The sequence below is a fragment of the Abrus precatorius genome, unplaced genomic scaffold (genome assembly GCF_003935025.1).
Source record: "Abrus precatorius isolate BTA unplaced genomic scaffold, Abrus_2018 Scaffold10, whole genome shotgun sequence".
NCBI classification, from domain to species: Eukaryota; Viridiplantae; Streptophyta; class Magnoliopsida; order Fabales; family Fabaceae; genus Abrus; species Abrus precatorius.
Window position 1 is genome coordinate 28,703,918 of NW_020874292.1, and position 15,741 is coordinate 28,719,658.

The 15,741-nt window shown below is 32.1% G+C and overlaps 2 protein-coding genes across 4 annotated transcripts; one reads left to right on the plus strand and one right to left on the minus strand.

Annotated features, from left to right (window-relative positions):
* Window positions 1-1,804: 1,804 nt before the first annotated feature.
* Window positions 1,805-4,076, minus strand: LOC113852768. Of its 3 annotated transcripts, none has more exons than XM_027483137.1 (5): window positions 3,717-4,076; window positions 3,464-3,624; window positions 2,273-2,951; window positions 2,057-2,148; window positions 1,805-1,947 (listed from the first exon to the last, which is right to left on the minus strand). In XM_027483137.1, exons 1-5 carry the CDS (start codon window positions 4,011-4,013, stop codon window positions 1,812-1,814), a joined length of 1,365 nt encoding a protein of 454 aa, XP_027338938.1. In that variant the 5' UTR covers window positions 4,014-4,076; the 3' UTR covers window positions 1,805-1,811. The 3 variants fall into 3 exon arrangements, with proteins under 3 accessions (XP_027338938.1, XP_027338937.1, XP_027338939.1); XM_027483136.1 differs by having other exon boundaries at window positions 3,464-3,630; XM_027483138.1 differs by having other exon boundaries at window positions 3,464-3,652; window positions 3,717-3,736.
* Window positions 4,077-6,065: 1,989 nt separating this feature from the next.
* On the plus strand, window positions 6,066-13,986 carry LOC113852203 (probable leucine-rich repeat receptor-like protein kinase At5g49770). The gene is made up of 19 exons (XM_027482443.1): window positions 6,066-6,147; window positions 6,446-6,575; window positions 6,663-6,734; window positions 7,343-7,417; window positions 7,512-7,583; window positions 7,815-7,976; window positions 8,072-8,146; window positions 9,148-9,219; window positions 9,296-9,367; window positions 9,488-9,556; window positions 9,674-9,748; window positions 9,844-9,915; window positions 10,042-10,179; window positions 10,342-10,838; window positions 10,928-11,083; window positions 11,177-11,313; window positions 12,080-12,299; window positions 12,715-12,950; window positions 13,531-13,986. Exons 1-19 carry the CDS (start codon window positions 6,066-6,068, stop codon window positions 13,984-13,986), a joined length of 2,868 nt encoding a protein of 955 aa, XP_027338244.1.
* Window positions 13,987-15,741: the final 1,755 nt, after the last annotated feature.

Consider the following 15,741-nt stretch of genomic DNA (forward strand, 5'->3'; position numbering starts at 1 on the left):
TTTAATAATAATGTATCAATATTTTTGTGGTGGTTTCTTTTATGCAATGTCCCTTCAATTGATGGGGGCAAAAAGGTAGCCATTAATTCCCCTCTTGTCAGAATAATTTCAACAATTAAATAAATATGTGACTAAAATAAAAGTAATGTACAAAAATACTTAAAAGTAAAGATAAGTCAGAGATTTTAAAGATTAATAAGCTAACCACTTAACTCTCATCTCAATTTCAATTAAAAACAAATCAAATTAATAAAATTTATTTGATGAATTTTCCTAATACATAAACAGAGGAAAGGGATGGGCGGGGTTTAAGATATTGATATCCGTTCCCACCCTTGACTTTGTTTCCATAATCATTAAACTTCAGTAATAAATTATAAAATCAAGTTTCGTCATTGTATTAATAACATGATTTTGGTTTCAAAATTTCTTACTTTCTAGTGTTCTTAACAGTTAGTGTTATATATTATTTCATCTTAAATATATATGATGTATGATTTATTTAAGAAAATATAAAACCACACACAAGATCAATGTGAGATTGATGAGGATCTCAATGCACATTATTTCACTTTTTTTTCTTCTTTTGTTTCTTGAATTTTTTCATGACCTTCATTGTTATAGATAACATGATCTTGGTTTATCGTCTGAATAATTTTAGGACACATCAAAATCCGTGGCTTAAGTCCATCATATGACAACCTACTTATTCGTTCTGGCAGGACTCCATGAAGCATACAAAGAGATCCTTGCCTGAGAACCAGCCAGACGCAGAACACTAAATCTATTATTCGCCAAATTTTCAGCACAAATATTTTTACCTTATAACGACAACAATTGGATTCCACTTATCATTTTGGAGACATTTTGAATGGATTGACACGGGAATGAGACATGATACTAAGTTATTGAGATTGCTGCAGAAGTAAACTGACTCAGCAACAAGTGCTATATACATCTTGCAACAAAGATTGCTGAGCACCATTTTGTTGCACTTTGCACCATGGACAGTAAATAAATTATTGATTTGGGTTGCAAGTCATAAACCTTGTCTAGTTTTTGTGAAATATTCCTGGTGCATTCTCGGGCACATCGAAGGGAAAGAGACGGGGGGGGGGGGGGGGGGGGGGGTGTGTGGTGTTTGTAATATACATACAAGCCCCTTTTGATGTTCTCATACAATCATTCTTTTTGTTAATATCTATCCTATTCGGCGTGTGGAGTCAAAACACAAGATAAATAAAGTTAACAGGTGAAGATAAATTTCAGTGCTATCTCAAACCATGAATATGGGTAATCTACGTACTTATTCCAGACATTTTTATAAGAAACAAATAATCAATTCATCAAGGTCAATAAAAAAACAGTTATATAACATAATTTATATTGTATTTTAAAAATACTCGTAGACTCACAGTAATAAATAGTCAAATTGATGACTCATGAAATGAATGAAAATATCCACTTATATATGAGATATAGATGGATGTGTTGGTAGCACAAATCTCACAACAATAAAGTTATAAAAAGAAATAGAAATTAATATATCTGAAAATGGGAGGTTGTTTCTTATAATTTGTACAAAAAAATAGTTATAGTTGTTTCTTAGAAAATTACCAGAGGAAGTAACAAAAAACCTTATAAACATTGAAACAATAAATTACCCAAACACATTGTTCAAATAGGTATATAAGCTCAACAAAATGAAGAATGCACTTGGAGAGTAAGAGCATTGGCATTTTCAGCATGGTATCTTCCTCTTCCTTGTGTTTTTACTAGCACTTCTTTGGAGAGTAAGAGCATTGACATTTTCAGCATGGTATCTTCCTCTTCCTTGTGTTTTTACTAGCACTTCTCATATTACTAGCAGTTATAAGTTTATAGTCAGAAGGGTGCATTTCATTCATCTTCCCAAACCGTTTTTCATAGAAGTCCCATATCTCAGACCTGGCCGAAAGAAGAACCCAGTAAGGTAGTTATAGATCCTTCATAAAACACCAAGACATTAACACTAGAATATAAAGGTAGTTTTAGATTTGGTTATGTTGTCACTAACCAGTATGCCAGGAACTGATAGGGTTCATACTTTCCATAAATTTCTTTAACATCACTCAAAATTGTTTGAGAGGTTGATTTTCTTGAATGAACCTGCATTAACACATCTCATACACATAAAGACATTCAGAAATAGACAATACGACATAAGGAAAAGTTAGAATACTGCATAGTTTCAATATAGATAAAATGAAACAGGAGAGCAAGAAGACAGCACCTGCTTTAAGTGTCTAATAGTTTCAGTATCTGTTGGAATGACATGGTAATATCCCAAGCACATAAGTACATTTGCTCGAGTAAATGGGCCAAATCCCTTAATTTGCTTCAGCTGATCCTCAAGCTGCTTATAGCTGGATAAACTTGCATCTTTGGAGAGTTCTTCAAGCTGTCCTAATTGAATTTTTCCTTCAACAATTGCTCGAGCAAGTTCTATTATATAACCTGCTCTATACCCAAGTCTGCATCGCTTTGCCAGAAAACTCTCATCAAGGTTTGCTAGCTCACTCGGGGATGGAAAATTTCCAGTACGGTTAAAATACTCTTTTCCATTAGGAACTTGAAGATGTGAATCATCTGCACTTAGGCTTAGCTCTTCTGAATTGCCATTATCTGTTGGAAGCAAGGTCATGTTTGAACTAGATTCCAGTAAGTGGTCCATTGGCAAATTTCCATCCACTTCCCACTCTAATTTCTTCTTAACAAACATGCCTCCTGTTGAAACACCAGACGAATCACAACCCTTTCTCCTGATCTCTTTAGCAGCTGGTGTCTTGGGAATGAAGCCATCAGTCTCAACTTTTGGATTGCCTGACACTGCAACAGAACGGGGTGATCCATTTTGCAGTTCCAACTGAAGCTCGCAAAGTGCCTGAGCCATGCCTAAAGTCCTTGGCCACCTGAAAGGTTTGGGTTTCCCAAGTTACTCACTTGAAAAGGGAAACAAAGAATAGACACACCACACCACCACTACTAGAATTAACAAAAGAACAAAGGCAAGCGAGCACCTTTTTAAGCAGCCATTGGAGAGAACAGAACAAATTTTTTTTTTAAAAAAAAAGAATAAATATACAATTTGATCACTCAAAATAACATCATGTTTATCTACAGTCTCTTAAAGTTTTGTTTCGTATAATTTCCCTAAATGTGTTAACTTAATCACATTTTGATCTTTATCCCACCAAATTGTACACTGACACTTCGAGGGACCAATCAAATCCCAAAAAAGCACAAAATTGTGAACAAGTTAACACATTCAAGGATCAAACTGTACAAATTAAAACTTTTTAAGAATCAAAAGTGCAGAGTGACACTTTCAAGGACCAATTTGTGTATTTACTGGAAAAAAAAAAAAAGAGAAAGGATTTGCACAGTGAGGCATAATGCCAAACACATAGCGAGCATGACTCACTGGCAGTTACAGAGAAGTATGCACTTAACCATGTCCTCGAACAACGTGGGAGACCTAAACACCCTTCCACCAAAGCTTCTATTTTGATGATCAACGGGCATGCTTCTGAACTCTCTCACAGCTTTCTCTTCCGCTTCGGAGAAACGCAACATTCTCGACACCTGACCCTAAAACGGCGTCGGAACAGAACTACCCAAATCAAAATTCGGAGCGAAACCCACGAATTGTAAGAATCGGTTAAGGAGAAAGGTACCATCAAGGCGCGTTCTTGCTGAGGGGAGAGGTAGTGGGTACCGTGAACCCTAACAGCGAGGGATGAAAGACGCTGAGAAACAGAAACGATGAGAGAGGAAGAAGAAGGAGCATCGTGGAGGCGCAGTGGGCGCGTGAGGGTTTTGGAGAGTGGGTCCCAGTAATTTGGTGCCATCATGAAGAGGCCATGGCTACACACTGCTTTCTCTAATTGGAATGGCTCTGTTTCTGATATTCCTCTCAGTGACAGTGGAAGTTCCATGACAAAGTCAACGCTTCTTTGTAGCTTCTTCTCCATTTAACTATCAACTCAAAAGTAGCCGTTACGAGTTCACCGTTGATCATACCCTGTTTCTGTGTACCACTGTAGGGTAATGAAGAAAGAAAAACGTTTAAAAAAATAAAAATCTAAAATATTATCAATTTTGTTAAAAAACAAATTATATTTTCATGACGAGATTTTTAGCATGTAAAGTTTAAAGTCTGTGACCTAAAATTGAATGACACTTCTCAAAGATGATTATAATTCTTGTTGATCATATGTTTTCTCTTCAATGTCTCGCACTATTGCATTTTCATGATTTTATCAATTTTTTTAATGCAACCTTACTATGTTTGTTTTTAATCAATGCAAATTTTTATGATGCTTTGCCACACATATAGAAAGCTGTTGGTCAAGAATAGTACTATTCCTCTGTTTCCCTTGCTGCAGATTCGTGTTATTGCATTTCCCTTCCCCACCTTAAGTGCCTATAGTTATTGAAAAAGAAAAGATTGTACTTAGAAAACTCGTTCACGTTAAAATGGATTACCGGTATATTTGTATGATTAACTTAACTATGCACTGATTTAATAGTTTTTTATTACATTAAAGCTTATATCATAAATTTGAGTATAAAATTTAATAAAATAAATTAAAAATGATATTAAATGTGTAGAAACTCTATATTTTAGTATATTATAACTGCACTACTGGTTAAATTTTATATACGTGTGTGCGCACACGCACAAAATTATACTTGGTCTGAAGTTTATACAAAATTATGTATTAAAAAGAAGTGTGTAGGTAGAAGAAAGATTCAGTTACTCTTATCTTAACCTTTTCAAATATTATTATTGTAATAGAGCTCTGTCCTTATTTGTACAATCAACCAACTAAATATTTTTTTCTCAATAAATCAAAATGTAGAATTTTTCTTTATGGTTTGTTGCAAGTCACCTGCAAGTCAATACAAACAGCCAATCAGAAATTTTCCCTTATTTAGATTAGGTTTCTTCTTGTTTCTTTTTAAATTTAGTCACGTTGCTTATCCTAACGTCAACACAAGTTTCAAGTCAATGTTCTTGTTTTTTAACCTTAAGATATTTGTCCTTGCTATAGCCCAATATTTCTAATTTGATGAAACTTGATGAAAGTAGACATCTTCCTTGCTTGTGGTGGCCAGACAGCGACATACAACATTGTCTGAAGGGGTGAGATAGTTAGGTTGGCGCAGAAACATTCAAAACCTGAGAAAGTCAAATTGCGTTGGATGTACATAAGTAACTACTTATGCCCTATTGTCATTATTTTAATAACCTCAACTCTACTCATAGAGTTGAGTTTAAATATTCAAAAGTAAATTTTTCTATGAAACAAGAAAGTATTTACTGCACTTTTGTATCTCCAAGATAATAAATATATCATTTTCCAATAAATGTTTGGACAAAACTACACTATTGATATTATTCTCCAATCAGAGTTAGAGTTTCACCTCGATAATATATACATAAGATGCTGCACTTAAGTTTAGTCCTAAATGTTATTACTTTTAAATCATAATATGGAAGTTGAAGTAAACAAAATCATAATTTTAAATCTTTCATACATTATGGAAAATTTTGTGTACCTGGCAATACTTTATGTACCTAGTATATATGGTACCCTGTGTAATATAATCTTAATTTAAGGTACCGAGCCAACCAGTTTCATTTTTGTGTTGAATTTGCATAATTCTATGTTGATGTGATTATTGACTTTGTATGCTGTTAATCCTATTGATCATTATTTTATACTTTTGTTCAAATGTAGGAATATGCCATGGTTGTTAGCTAATGTAGTTCTTAATGTATTAATGAGTAACATTTTTAATCAAGTTGTTTAATCATTTAATTTTTTTAATAGATGAGATGGACAGTGGATAAAAAGAAAGAACTATCTGGTAGTTGACTTTTTCTCCATTGATGTAATGAAGTGATGGGGGATTTTCTATATTTATACTGTAATGTCAATAAAATGATCTTTTTATTCAGTATTAGACAGTTATAAGAGTATCAAAGTGTTGTGTCTTCCTTTAAGTTTATCATGATCATGGCTGAAAGAATTCTAGTATTCCTACTATTCATTTTCAGTTATTCGTTGGTTGCAATAGCAAGAACAGCAATTAATGATAGTAAGTTCCATTTTAAGGTTATGTTGTGTGTTGAATATTTTTCTCATTATCCAAATGGCAAGGATTTGGATACTCATGTTCCATTAGGAGTTCTCAATCTACAGAACTAGTCTTTAACATATTTAAATAAGAAATATTCAACCTGTTATTTCAGTTGTGAAAAAATCTGAATATTTGATGAGCATCAAACTTCAGAATCAATCTTTCAGCATTCACTCTTATCTTGTGCTACAATTTTGTTATTGAGATTAAGGGATTGAAATATGTCTTTGACTATCTTTTTTTATTTCTGATGCAGTCTCAGCTCTGACAGTTATAAGGAATGAGTGGCAGAACACACCACCTACTTGGGTGGGCTCCGATCCTTGTGGTGAATCTGGTGACAGTTGGGATGGAATTTATTGTACCAATGGACGTGTTACTTCCATGTAGTGTATCTTTCAAATTCTTAAGTGAACTTGGTACCTTCTCCTGAATTGCCTTCTATTTTATTAATTTGGCTTCCAGTATTTCAGATCATTAGCTAGCACGGGTTTGTCTGGCCAGCTTCCTTCAGAAATTGGATCACTGTCTGAATTGGTGTATTTGTATGTCTAGTACTTTGGTATTTTCTTATAATATATATTTAAGTCACAGTTGAATGGATGTGTAACAATGCTCAGATTCAACCCTATCTGAAGTCTCACATCGATTACAAATATTACTAAAATAGAATTTTAAAGGCTAAAACAATCATTACTTTGTGAATTAGCTTTTAAAGTTGAGTTAGGCCTTAACCCAAATTTAAGATAGTATCAAATCTATCTTTCCTAAATTCAATATTAGGGCTACCCTTAACTGAATAAAGAAAAACTTGGCCTTATAGATTTTCCGGTGCAACCTACCTAGTCCCCCGACTTTCCCAAATCAATTTTAGAAAAAGTATCAGTCCTGTAATTTCCTCACCTTACAAGCTACCTTTTGGTGTTGTGTGTGTTAGGCTCAAGTCCAAATTTAAGAAATCCCATCACCTATTGACAATGATCAAGTATATAACTTCTTTTTAAAATGGGTGGAATATACATCAAAATAATCTTAAGGGTTGAGCATCTTGCAGATTGATGTTTGGAAAATATCTATGGAATTGTGTGATTTTAGTATTAGGAACCATTTTCATAAAGTGATACTTTGCTTTGTTCTGACTTTTCCTTTGCAGGGATCTGTCTTACAATACAAATTTAACCGGAACACTTGTTAGTGAAATTGGAAACTTGAAAAAGCTGACAAACTTGTAAGGCAGTAATGAATGCTGTTAAGATTATAACCATATCTGATTAAGTTTTAGCAAACCACACTTAACAATGCTCTTTCTAATTGTGTTTCAGAGCTCTTATTGGTTGTGGTTTCTATGGTCCTATCCCAGATACAATAGGAAATCTACAACGGCTTAAGTTCTTGTAAGGATTGCTGTTTGCTTTATTTTTAAAAGACACACACATATATATAGGCCAGTTCATTTGGCTTAACAATAATCCATTGGATGAAAATTGCATTTTAAAACCCTTTGTACTTCCTATATGGAGCTCTATGTTTTGAGTATCATATTTCCACTTCATGTTTTTACAGTCTTGGTAATTTTTTTGTGCTACTGATATCTCTTAATATAAAAAAGTTAACTTCAATTGCAGATCTTTAAATTCTAATAGCTTCAGCGGGCCCATTCCACCTTCAATTGGTAATCTGTCAAATATCAATTGGCTAGACTTCTCTCAAAACCAGCTTGATGGGCCCATTCCAATATCTAATGGAACTACTCCTGGTCTTGATTTGTTGGTCAATGCAGGGCACTTGTATGTGAAATCCCTTTTGTAAAAGTTGGCACTATCTAATAGTAATTTGCTTTAAGTATATCAAATTCCTTTTAATATATTTCCATTATCTACAGTCATTTTGGCGGGAATATGCTTTCAGACAATATTCCTTCTCAGCTTTTTAGCTCGAAAATGACTCTAAAACATGTGTAAGATCCAACCCTATATTTTCTTCAATTTATTTGCATCATTGAACAAATGGAGCAAAGCATTAGAATATGAAGCCTCTTGTTTGAAATGTTACAGTGTTGGAAACGTTTCCACACCTTGCAATAGGTGTCTAATTGAAAAGTCATTTTTTATCGGCTCAAACATTTGAACCAATGCTTAAGTATAGATGAATACACATGAGTGTTACTAAAAAAATATTTTTTTTTTTAACTTTCAGAAAAGTTAGCTTATAATATATAACAGAAAGTATTAAAAAATATATCTTTTTTTTATCAAGACTCGTTATCATGAGAAAAATATATATATAATGTAGTATGCTGAAGTGAGTCACCCCAGCCTGTTCTGTAACATTACTTCTTTCTTCTGTTTTGTTTTCTTTTGTGATTTCTACAGTAGAGGTTCTCTTTGAACGAACTTCTAATAGGTTAATAATAATATATTGAGAAAACTGTCAATTAAATCCTCTAAATTTAAAGTATACATTAGTCTTTTAAAATTTTGAGCTATTAAATTAGTCTTTTAAATATTTAAATTGTTATCACATTAGTCCTCTAAATATTTTGTCATTAAATTAGTTCTTAAGAGAATTAATGTAAACAAATTAGTCCCCTTAAAAATTATTTTTGTGACTACTTAATCCTCTATAAAACTAATTTGGTGACAAAATCTTTAGATGAATAATGTGGTAACGATTTAAATTTGAGGGGCTAATTTGGTGGCCCAAATTTTGAAGAACTAATAATGTGGTGACACTTGTGAGTTTGGAGGACCAAAGTGAAGGTTTGTTGTTAATATCTTTCTTACTTATTTAGCATTAAGTTGGCAAACTTTGGTTGCCTCTCATTGTACAATGAAGGAGAAACAAAGGTTGAATTATGAATTAATTTGAAAATTAAAAGCAAGAGAGGCTAAGGAGGGCAGGGTGGGAAGTGATTATGGAAATCATGAATTTATGTCTATAAAATTATTTTTTTGGCAGGCTTTTTGAGCACAACAAATTTACTGGCAGCATTCCATCAACACTTGGACTGGTCCAGACTCTGGAGGTGGTGTGAGTGTCCAAATCTCACACTTAAATTATTAAATGGATTTTTTTTTTATCCTGAAATATATTTTTGTGACTGCAGGCGTTTAGATTCTAATTTTTTAACTGGACCTGTGCCTCTGAACATTAACAATCTTACAAACCTTGAGGATTTGTAAGTTGAGAAAACAATTTTCCAAACAAGTTTTCATTACTACTTAGGTAGAATATCGGTATCCTTAGTGATAAATTCTAACTATGTTGTTGATTGAGGTTTTGATTTTATATCTGTCAGGCTCCTGTCCAACAATCGCCTATCTGGTCCCATGCCAAACCTCACTGGAATGAATGCCCTTAACAACCTGTAATTAGTAAACCATTCATCTGAGATATTTTTATTTTTTCTATATAATCTTTCTCACTCAAAATGAATACTAATTTTGTAACAATGGCTAACTTGGCTAATTAAATTATTTTGAAGGGATATGAGCAATAATAGTTTTGATCCATCAGATTTTCCATCGTGGTTATCAACTCTACCGTTTCTGACAGCAATGTATGTCTTTCCTTATCTACTCTTCAACCTATCAGCTTTCATTATCTTAGGTTATAACAACTAAGTGCTAATAGTTTTTTTTACCTGTAAGGCAGAATAATGGAAAATACGAAACTTCAAGGAGGCATTCCTGTTTCTTTGTTTGAGCTGGGACAGTTACAGACAGTGTAAGCACACATTAATACTGAAAAATCTGGCAGGTTTCTCAAAGTTAAAATATATTTGCTAGTGATAATTTTTTTTCATTTTTGTTATATCAATATATAATCTAATTTTTTTGTGACTCATCATAGGGTGCTGAAAAATAACCTGCTAAATGGCACTTTAGATATTGGTACAGCAATCAGCAACCAACTGGAACTCATTGATCTGCAGGGGAATTTAATCGGAAAATTTGATCCACAAGTTGATATCTCCAAAGTGGAGATAATGTAAGCCATAATTATAGTGATTAGTTTTTACAATTGGTGGTTTCATTACTTCTAGAGAAGAAGACATTTTCTCTGAATGTACAAATACAATATTTTCATCTTGTTTTTGTTTTCCCTCTTATAAGGTTGATCTCTATTAATATTATATATACTTATCTGCAGACTTGTGGATAATCCAGTTTGCCGAGAAACAGGAATCGTAAAATCTTATTGCTCCACTGGAAAATCCAATGATTCAGATTTAACACCACTAAATAACTGTGTGCATGTTGCTTGCAACTCATCAGATCAGATATTAAGTCCCAACTGCAAATGTGCATACCCATATACAGGAACTTTTACTCTCAGAGCTCCTTACTTCTCAGGCTTGGGAAACAGTACTCTCTATGAAATCCTGGATAAATCTATGACGAGCATTTTTCAACTGTATGATCAACCTGTGGATTCAGTTAATATAAGCAATCCAAGGAAGGATATATTTCAGTATATTGATTTGACTTTACAAGTGTTTCCATCAGGCCAAGAACGTTTCAATAGAACAGCAATTTCTAGGGTAGGCCTCATGCTTAGCAACCAGGAATATTCACCTCCCAAAGGTTATGGTTTTGGACCATATTCTTTTATTGGTGATGTGTATGAACACTTTATAGATGATTCAGGTATATCTGATTCTACATATAATAACGAAATTAACCATAGTAAGTGATCCATTTTCATATTGTACCTTTCTCTTGTTATTTAGTATTAGGTCCTGCGGCAAATGGTAAATCTTCAAACATTGGCATCATAGCTGGAGCTGCTGCTGGTGGTGCTGTCCTAGTGGTGTTATTACTCTTTGCAAGTGTTTATGGTTTCAGACAAAAGAAAAATGCAAAAAAAGCAACTGGGAAAAGCATTTCTTTTGGTAAGATAAATGTATACTTAGCTCCTACTTTAAAGCTATCAATGTGGAGTTGAATTTATTTATATATATTTGATTTGATTTCATAAAATGCAGAACAATGGGATCCGGATGAGAGCAATAGTAGTGTCCCACAGTTAAAAGGAGCAAGGCGCTTCACTTTTGAAGAGATACAGAACTTCACCAAAAACTTCTCACTAGGCAATAACATAGGATCAGGTGGTTATGGGAAGGTACTTAATGCATCCCTCTTGTTTACTTCATTTCTTCATAGTAGTTCGTTAAGCAATAGTCAAATTGATTAATTGCAATGCAATCACATCTATGCAAACCTACGCAGTTGGCAGTTGGTCACAGCAGAACTTATGCCTTAAAATATGTATCTAAGACTATCCCCCAATAATATGCCAGATCTAAAATTTTCACACGACACAATCATGTGAAAATTTAACATAATAGGATCCATTCTAAACAATGTGACCGATTCAATCATGTAAATACACAAGGCCTTATCAAAATTTGTGAATATCAGAGAAGTGTTAGAAACACATTAACACACTTTTTTCTAACATATTTTCAGTTATTAATTAAAAATTGATTAAATTATGAATAAGACCACGTATATTTTGTAATTTTCAATAAATTTGACCAATAATAAAGAGTATGTTTGAAAGAGAGTGTTAAAAATTGTGCTGCTAGCATTTGTCTATTTATAAAGAGCGGGGCTACATAAAATTTTCACATGACACAGTCATATGAAAATTTAACATAATAGGATTCATTCTCAACCTAGATGACAGATTCAATCCCAGTGTTATGTGTAGAGTAGCAAACCTTAGTTGTACAGAATCATGTATTTTCCATTAATACCATCACATGGTTATATTACTCTTTCAGGAAGAGAAAATGAGATATTTTGTTGGAAAGTTTATACCTATAACACTACATAACCTTTTAATATACATTTATAAAGTGTCTTATTAAAGGTAATGTTGACAGGTTTATAGGGGAACTCTTCCCAATGGACAACTAATTGCTGTAAAACGAGCTCAAAAGGAATCTGTGCAAGGAGGGTTGGAGTTTAAAACTGAGATTGAACTTCTATCAAGGGTCCACCATAAAAATCTTGTTAGTCTTATCGGTTTCTGCTTTGAGCAAGGAGAACAAATGTTGGTCTATGAGTATATTGCAAACGGTACTTTGAAGGATACTCTTTCAGGTACATATTTATTCACACTTTCACGTTATTAGAGTGTGTTTAGATTAATTTATTATAAATAAATAACTTTATTAGTTAATGTTTGAAAGAGCCTTTTTTTTTATAAAAAAAAAAAAGGTAATTATTTTTTCGAAAATCAAACTGAAACAAATTTGCTTATGATTTGAATTGAAAAATAGGATAATTTGTATTCTAACAGCACACAAACTTTAAGGAGAACTTGTCTTTAGAAAAAGAGTAGAGTTGAGTAATACTATCTTCACATGTTTCTCACAAAAATATTTACATCCGAGAGAAAGTATAAGAGAATATGAATGATGTGACGGAAAAAGATATTAAAAATATGAAAAATATTGTGAAAATTTGTTGTAACAATAATATTAATCTTCTATGATTATATTTATGGTGTGAACAGGGAGATCAGGAATTAGATTGGACTGGATTAGAAGGCTAAAAATAGCCCTCGGTGCTGCGAGGGGACTGGATTATCTGCATGAACTTGCCAATCCTCCTATCATACATAGGGACATCAAATCCACTAACATTTTGCTGGATGAGCGCTTGAATGCTAAAGTATCTGATTTTGGTCTCTCCAAGCCGTTGGGTGATGGTGCAAAAGGTTATATTACCACTCAAGTCAAAGGAACAATGGTTCGTATTTTATCCTCCAAACTAAATAAGTTTTTAAAGTTTTAAACTATAGTGAGATCATAATTACTCGTTGGAAAGTGACTTTTGATGTCTAATTGTTAGATTTTAAAGTTTGTACACTATAAGTTGATTTTAATGAAATTTTTAAAAATATAAAAGCATGAAACCTTAAATATCTCCGACAATAAAAAGAATGAGTTCTCTTTGGAAAGTTAAGACCATGAAAATTTCAAGAAAATATGATGTCTGAAAATAAAATTGAGAATCATATGCTAGTTAATAAGCATGATAAGCCCACCTTTTGACTCGCTTTAAAGCTACCAATTTGCATGCATTCTCTCACGTACGTACATGTACACTTCATTTGAAAGAGTGTCACATGATGGAAGAAATGGTATTTGAAAGCTATGATACTGAAACCTTTAATCTTCAATACCATTAACTTATGATTGTGATTAACATCTCTTCATTGCAATTCATATGAAGACAAAAAAAAAACACTATCTAACATTTTATATTCAAGAAATTTTGAATCTTATCAAAATGAAGTGATGAAAATGGATTTTTGTTTTTGATGAAGGGCTACTTGGACCCGGAGTATTATATGACTCAACAGTTGACTGAGAAAAGTGATGTTTATAGCTTTGGAGTGCTAATGTTGGAGCTGATAACTGCAAGAAGACCAATAGAGAGAGGGAAATACATTGTTAAAGTGGTTAAGAATGCTATTGACAACACAAAGGAATTCTATGGTCTTAAGGAAATTATTGATCCAGCTATTGATTTGGGGACAACAATTAGTGGTTTTGAGAAGTTTGTGGATCTTGCAATGCAATGTGTTGAAGAGTCAAGTTCTAGCAGGCCTTCAATGAATTATGCGGTGAAAGAAATTGAAAACATGTTGCAATTGGCTGGTTCAAACCCAAATGCTGAATCAGCATCCACTTCATCTAGTTATAATGTAAGTAAAGGGAGTTCCCTTCACCCTTATGATAATGAATACTTTGACTCAAGTGTGGTACTTCCACGTCCATAAATTAAGCCTATGTCAGTATTTCTTTTTCACCTTTCAACTTAGAGATTGTCATGTAAATTGGTTAAAAAGTAATGTAAAATTTCACAAAGTCTTCGTTTTTAGATTTTTTTGGCTAGGATTCTGTAACATATGTTACTTTTGAACATATGGAAATGGCTTGTGTTCAGGTTTACTTGTAAGTGGCAAGATTGTGTAATATTATTAGTTCAGTTCTATTGTTTGAATAATAAAAAATAATATAGTATTTTTGTTTTTTTTTTTTGTATACATGCATTTTAGAAATATACCTTTGAAACAAAGAAACACCTATATAGTTGTTCTCCTAGTGCTCAAAAATAAATTTCTTTTACCTGTCAATAATAGCCATATTTTGAATGTTAGGCATTCAACATTTTATGGTGAAAATTAAAATAAATTAAATTTATTTACTTTGCACTCTTGCTATCATAATGGAAGCTTCTTATGAACCAGTAAATATGATAACATATATTATAAAAAAAAAAAAAACAAATTACATAATATACCTTTTTAACACACTTATTATTTTGAGAGTTGTTAGAATAAATTTCATCCATAATTTAATTAGTTACAATAAATCTCAATCTATAACATGAAATATGTTAAAAAAAAAAAAAGATATTATAAGAGAGTATTATTAATATTTCCCATATCAATAATAAAGAAATAAAGACACATTAACTGGATAAGCTATGCTACAACTAGAACTATGATGTGACTGGGAAGTGGGACTTTTGCATTTACTCGAGAGGGCGTAAATGGAGAGGAGTTGAACTCAGTTTAATTAGATCTTAAATTGCATTTAATAACTTTTGCTTTTCATTTTAATGAGAGTATTGTTTGCATTTAATGCTTTGCCTAGAAGTTTTAGAACCTTGTGTCGATTAAAACTAATTTTAAAAATGATTTGTATGTTTAATTTTTGTATTACTGATATTATTAATTAAAAGTTTACATAAACACGGGTAGCAATAGATTGATAGTTAATTTAATTAACTATCTAATAAAAAATATTTTAGCAAAAGAAGAAAATCATTAAAAATGGAAATCGATAGATGATAATAATTAATAATAGGCATGGTTATATTTCATTCAAATCTGAAAGTTATAGTTGCTTTCATTCCAACAATTTAATCCACATTTTTAATAATTTAATTTTAGTTGGTAAAAATAGCAAATTTCTATCTAAAATATTTACCACGTTCAGAATATAAAATATTTAAATTCATTTTTAATAAATACTAATTAATTTTATATGTTTAAAAGATTAGAGTTAAGTATATTCTAACAAAATATTTTATTTAAATTAAAACTAAATTATGTAATTTTTTAAGGAACCGAAGACTTAATTAAATGTAATTTTTATTAAGCGAGTTGGCTCAGTCAACTCTACTATGTGATGAAAGTGGAGTCAATTCTTCCATATATGTGTGAGATTATGACATGCAACTTAAGTCTTGCAAGTGGAGTCATCAAAAGACTATTATTTAGAATGATGAGAGAAAAATTCAACCTGACCCTAGAGTCACTTTAAAGGGGGTAAAATATATCTTAATTATTAGTGAAACAAATTTTAATAATCATTACTTTCTAATACAATGAGAACTTATTTTACAATAATCAATCATTAAAGTTAAAGAGGGCATAAAATAGTTCATAAAATTGGCAAATGTGTATCATTTAAAAAGTGAACAAAATTTGTGCACAATAAATATTTTTGTATGTTTTTCTCTAACT